Source organism: Leuciscus leuciscus (genome assembly GCF_965113295.1).
Source record: "Leuciscus leuciscus genome assembly, contig: HAP1_SCAFFOLD_672, whole genome shotgun sequence".
Taxonomy (NCBI): domain Eukaryota; kingdom Metazoa; phylum Chordata; class Actinopteri; order Cypriniformes; family Leuciscidae; genus Leuciscus; species Leuciscus leuciscus.
The window spans coordinates 20,378-27,024 of NW_028118068.1; the positions used below are offsets into that span (position 1 = coordinate 20,378).

Genomic DNA, 6,647 nt, shown 5'->3' on the forward strand with positions numbered 1-6,647 from the left:
ATATATTAAAATAGAATTTTAAACCTTTAGTTTAAACTGATAATCGTTTGTTTTACTCGCGTTTTTGCAGTTTCCCCAATTAAATCCAGTCACGCAGCCGCTCTTCGGCGGGAAAGTGACGTCAATTCATACCCTCTATAGGGAAGGGGTGTCTTATTTTGGAAAAAATTGTTTTGGCTGTGTTCACACACTTGTGGTATAGATGAAAACTGTTTTTCTTTTGTTTTTTTTAACTTGTCTTTCAAAGATGATCATGGAGAAATGGCCTTTAAAACCCTTTCTGACATCCTGCCATCATCACCATACATCACAAATGGAAAAATGATGTGTCCAACATAAAAGCAACAGATAAATTTCACTGCTCTGTGGCTCATGTTCATCCCATTCTTCTTTTCTTCAATGATTCCGCTTGTTAATGGGATTGTTCATCCAAAAAAAGAAAATTGTGTCATGATTACTCAGCCTCATGTCATTCAAAACCTGTAAGATTTTCGCTCATCTTCGGAACACAAAAGAAGATCTTTTAGTTGAAATCTGAGAGCTTGCTGTCCCTCCAATGACAGCTACGCAACTGACACTTTCAAGCCCCAGAAAGGTAGTAAATACATCATTAAAGGGATACTCCACTTTAAAATGAAAATTCTGTCATCATATACTCACCCTCATGTTGTTTCAAACCTGTACGAATTTCTTTCTTCTGCTGAACAGAAAGGAAGATATTTAGAAGAATATCAGTAACCAGACAGTTTCTGGTCTCATTGACTTCCATAGTATATTTTTTTCCTACTATGGAAGTCAATGAGACCAGAAACTGCCTGGTTACTGATATTCTTCTAAATATCTTCCTTTCTGTTCAGCAGAAGAAAGAAATTCGTACAGGTTTGAAACAACATGAGGGTGAGTATATGATGACAGAATTTTCATTTTAAAGTGGAGTATCCCTTTAAAGTAATCCATGTGACTCCAGTGGTTTAACCTCAATTTTATGAACCGACGCGAGTGCTTTGTGCAAAAAAACACAATTGTTGCGTTCACGCTCTTGTCGTCTGCTCTCTTTAACAACACGCATGCGTCGAGGTGCTCTTGTGAACATGCGTTTGGGTTTAATCATTTGTAAATAAAGTGATAAATTATGGTTAAGGGATAGAATATACTCATGTCGCTTCATAAAATTGAGGTTGAACTACTTGTAACATGTATTACCTTAACCCATTTAATCCCAATTTTTTCCCAGACACAAAAATATCCAAATCATGTGTCATTAGTATCCCTTTGAAACAATCAATCATAATTTTTAGAATTTTTCATGGAAAAGTGTGTGAAAAAAGTGTGTTTTATGATCGGTCACAATTGTGACCGGTGGGATACTGTGTTGTATCAACCATTGGACAGACTGAATATAGGTCTGACCTGTGCAGTGTGTTTGTGTGTGTGTGTGTGTGTGTGTGTGTGTGTGTGTGTGTGTGTGTGTGTGTGTGTGTGTGTGTGTGTGTGTGTGTGTGTGTGTGTGTGTGTGTGTGTGTGTGTGTGTGTGTGTGTGTGTGTGTGTGTGTGTGTGTGTGTGTGTGTAAAATTAGGTAGAAAGTTAGGTAGCAGCAGAAAGTAAGGTAGAACAGTTAGCCTATGTGTATTAGCATGTAGATACAATGGGTTATCCCACCGGTCACTATTGTTGCCATTGACATGTTTGTGAGTTCTATGACCACATTAAAAAAAGTTGAGTAATTGCAAATGCATATATCAATACTAGACACCTTAAACATGATGTGTACCAAAAATCTATGTCCTATCTTTATGTTAACATACTTTACTAACATATTATTTGGGAGCTTTCTTGGTGCCATCCTCTTCTCTTGGCGCAAACAGGAAGTAAACAGCTCTGGTCATGTGACAATTTACAGTAAACATGCGACACTGCACATATTTCATTGAGACCCTTTATTATTTCAATATCTGCTGGAAATGCATTGATAGATCATTCAGTAACATTTTTATAGCCTAAGAAATGAAAAAAAAAATTTTTACGGTCACTATTGTGACCGGTGGGATTAAATGGGATGCCTTTGCTACCTTTCTGGGGCTTAAAGGTGATAGTTGCGTAGCTGTCAATGGAAGGACAGAAATCTCTCAGACTCATCAAAAAGATCTTCTTTGTGTTCCGAAGATGAACGAAAGTCTCACAGGTTTGGAATGACATGAGGGCGAGTAATTAATGACAGAATTTACATTTTTGGGTGAACTAACCCTTTAACAGCAGGTGTAATGACTAGACGGACCATAATTTAATTCAATACAGCACTGATTTGATGTAACTTTTTCATAATTTAACACTGTTGATGTTGTCAGTGCATGCCCAACTGAACTTTATTTATTCTTTTAAGGTTGGAACTAACATGGTGCATTACCTGAACAGTGAGACAAGCCCGGATCCACATGACTTGATGCTTGGGGACAAAGAGAACTCGCAAGTTTTTATCATATTCTGTGTGGAAGCAGTTGAACAGAAGACTTTATTTCAAGCAATGGATGCGTTTCAAAAATGTTTTACATCTATGACATAAACCATTTCAAGATCTCTGCACCCATTTTGGGAGTTTTTGTAGCATGCAAACATTAATATATCCGGAGGAGTTCCTGCCTCATTAAGAACTTTGATCATCATCATCATTATTAGGTCCAGTATTTGTAGTTTTATTACTTAAGGTATGTTTAGAACAACACATCAATGCATTCAGTGTACAGTGAAGACCTTTTAATAAAGTTGTGATTAGATTTAATGTTATTAATTTGTGTATTCTGTCCATATTTGTATAGGTTATTGAATTAAATGTAGGTTATTAATGTGTAGTTTTACATTTAGTGTTCATTTTGAATTTGTGTGTGCTGTATGTATACATTATATTTTTGTACTCTATGTACATATTTGCATAGGTTTTGAATTTATTATGTGAGTTGTAGACTTGTGTATTTTGAATTTATGTTACGTATGTATGTGATACATATACAATTATGTATGTATATTTACATTAAATACTAAACTCCCCAATATATAGTTTGTAATTTAAAAATATATTTGTTGAAACATATGTATTGTTTTATAGAAATAAACAAACTGTATCTGAAAACAATGTGTATTTTATTTATTAAAATAAGGTCATAAATAAAAAATAAATATCTAACTCAACTGTTGGGTTATTTTTAACCCAACTGGAGTTTAACCCAGTGCATGCACTGTTCTTTTAAACTTTTATTCATAAAAAAAAATATTCAGCACAACTGTTTTCAACATTGATAATAATAAAAAATGTTTCTTGAGCAGCAAAAACACTGTGACTGTCATGTGACACTGAAGACTGGAGTGATGATGCTGAAAATTCAACTTTACCGTCATAGGAAAAAATTACATTTTAAAATATATTCAAATAGAAAGTTATTTTAAATTGTAAAATTTCTAAATATTACTGTTTTACTGTATTTTTGATCAAATAAGTGCAGCCTTGATGAGTATCAGAGACTTCTTTCATAAACATTACATAAGTGTTTCTCACTAAAACTTAGATCTTTAAATCTTTATTTATAAAAAAAAAATACAATCTCATTATGCTAGAAGTTGGCAGAGCTTTAATCTAGACAGAGTGACAACTTTGAAGAAGCTCAAATATAAGATAGCTTTGATTTTTTTTTTTTATTATCATACTTCTAATACATTTTGATTATTTTACAGTTTTAATGTCTTTACTAGTAATCTAAAATGTGTAAAAAATAAAATAAAATAAAAAAGTAGGCGTGTCCAAATCTTTGGCTAGTAATGTATTTTCTCAAGGAAAAACAATTAAAAAATACTTTGCTGACAGGGTTGAGATTGCTAATACCTGTCCAACAGGTTACTGCACTCAAACACACCAGCTTCTTTTTCTCTCTTGTTTGCCCTCACATGCTCAGTGCGGAACATGATATGTAGAGAGAGAGAGCGAACACTGAATGTAAAACAGACAATTATTCGTTCAGATAAGCGTATGAAATGGCAGCGGAGTGTTTCAAAGAACTTGACCCATTCAACTGTCCCATCTGTCTGGATGCGCTCCAGGATCCAGTGACGATTCCCTGCGGACACAACTACTGCATGGGCTGTGTTAAAGACTACTGGGATAAAAAGGGTGGCAAAGACGTTGGTTACAGTTGCCCTCAGTGCAGGAAGACCTTCTCACCTCAGCCTGTTCTCAACAAAAACACCATGTTTGCAGAAGTGGTGGAGCGGTTTAAAAACACAGGACTTCAGGATTCTCCACCCACACATTACGATGGACCTGGATACACGGAGAGAGAAATCTGCACTGCCAAAAAAAACAAACCTTTGAAGATGTATCCAGAAAGCGAGGATTCATCCTGTAAGATTCACCTAAGATATCATAACAACGACTATCCCAGAGAAAAGCACACAGTGATTGTTGTAAGTGGGGAACCTAAAGGAAATGTTTGCTCAGGGCACAACAGACCATTGGGAGACCAACAGTTCATCTGCCCCCGGTGTCTCGATGAAGTCCATCAGGGACATAAAGTGTTTTCAGTGGCACCTGAGAAGACAAAAACGCTGGAGCACAGGACGACTCTGGTGAAACGTGAGCTCAGGAGTAAAGACAAAACAACTGGTCATGGTAGGAGACCATCTCATAAGAGGGTTCACGGCACTGAGCATAGACATGGGCATCGGAGAGGACATACCCGGGGCTCACACGCTAAAAGAGGGCATGAAACACACAGACATAAAAGTAGTGGACACAGAGGTAATTCACATGGGCACAGTCATGGTGCTGGACACAGAAAGAAAAGACTGGGAATTATGGTCATGACAGAAACCGGCACTAGAAGAACCACTGTGGAAAACATTAGAGCGCTTTGAAGAGTCTTGAGTTTGACCACAGAGTTGCGGATGCAATGTTTAGAGGAATGTTGCTTTACTAGATTCATGAGTCGACTGAAATCTCAAGCATCATGTTTCTTTCTGAATGACAGCTATCCATTTCTGGATACATTTAATGTTCATTCTATTAGTATTAATGAACACGATTGTTTGCTGATATTCTTAACAGTTCAATGTTGGGTGTATAATGAATAGTTTAACAGCAAGAAAAACTTGACACACCTAAAATAACTTGTACACTTGGATTACATCTCATTAATCTTGAAGACTTTATGCTAGATTAGAAGTTTCCTGAATGTAATATCAGATTCATTATCAAGGATTTACAAAAAAGGGTTTATTAACACTGCACTCACATTAACAATCAATTTCTAGCCAAATATTTTCGACTTATTATATTTTGTAAGGAAATTCCCATTGCGTTTCCTGGCCTGAAAATCAAAGTTTTAAAATATTTCTTTATATTTCCAGGTTGTCCATGTCTGTAAACAGATGTTTTAGGAATGAAATGTACTGTTTGTGCTATAAATAATAATAATAAAAAAAAAAGTGTTTATCAGTATCTTTGTCGTTTTACCGTAAGAATGCTAAATTTTCACTCAACATCCTTTTAATATATTCACATTAGAAGAAAAGTAACAAATATGATATTTATTCTTGTTTTAGGAGAAATTAACCAAATGTACTTGGTTTAAAACAAACAAAATAAATGTACAATGGGGGTGAGAGAAATAAACTTGTTTTACGTTTAAATGAAGTTAAGTTTTTCCTCACTTCATCAATAAACAGGCAAATAGTTTTATTATTAGCTTTAAACAAACCTCACAAGTTTTTGTAAAGTAAATGTGTCTCAAGAATGTTTAGATATTTATAGTGAAAAGCAAGTGTTTTCCCCCCTAAACAAGTCATGTCACACTGGAAAACTGAAATGTAAGTATGTAACTACCCATTGAGAACATTTTTGTGTATTCTGTGTATAGTTGTGTGAATGATAGAACACTGGGTTGGAAAAAGCATTTGGAAAGCAGATCAGGTCAAGTACCGCTAAACCCGAACTACATTATCTCAGGTCAGATTGAAATAAAATTCCCTTTTATAAACCTAAATAATGTGTATTGCTCTAGTCTAAATGTATGTATTGATGTCTGCAGCAAGTTCAATAACGACTCTGTAAACACCTCCTTTAGTTATGCTCTTTAATTAGTCCTGGAAAACATGTAAGGCAAAATGGTCACATCACACACAGAAGCGTTATGAACTCTACGGTCCTCATGACCACACGCGGTCCAACCAACCCAGAGTCGAGCACAGAAACAGCAGCACTTCAGATTCTCAAAATTAAGTGGAAAAAGTTCTGATGGTTTCAAAAAAAACAAACAACAACAACACAAACAACCCATGGTGCTTCTCTGACGTGTGTGGAGGGGAGGAGCCTTAATGCTGATGTTAGGGGCGGGGTTTCAATTAAAAACCAATCAGTGCACAGAAATGTAAGCTGGTGGCTCTGATTCGCTCTTTAGTCAGAAGGCCAAGCAGGAAAGCTGGAGCTGTAATTTACAGATTGCAAACGGAGCCTTTCATTACTCGAGATCTCCAAGACACTTTGTTCGCGCAAATATGCATCCAAACATACATAAAAAGTGCATCAAGACATTGTGATGTGTGCAGCGTACATTTGCGAGACAAAGATAGATCTGTTACGCTGAGCATGTGTGGGAAACGGTCC

General features: G+C 35.9%; 1 protein-coding gene across 1 annotated transcript; it reads left to right on the plus strand.

The window, feature by feature from the left end:
• Positions 1–3,593: 3,593 nt before the first annotated feature.
• On the plus strand, positions 3,594–6,221 carry LOC309491883 (E3 ubiquitin/ISG15 ligase TRIM25-like). Its single transcript, XM_082190908.1, has one exon. It carries the CDS (start codon positions 4,022–4,024, stop codon positions 4,898–4,900), a length of 879 nt encoding a protein of 292 aa, XP_082047034.1. The 5' UTR covers positions 3,594–4,021; the 3' UTR covers positions 4,901–6,221.
• The last annotated feature ends 426 nt before the right edge of the window (positions 6,222–6,647 follow it).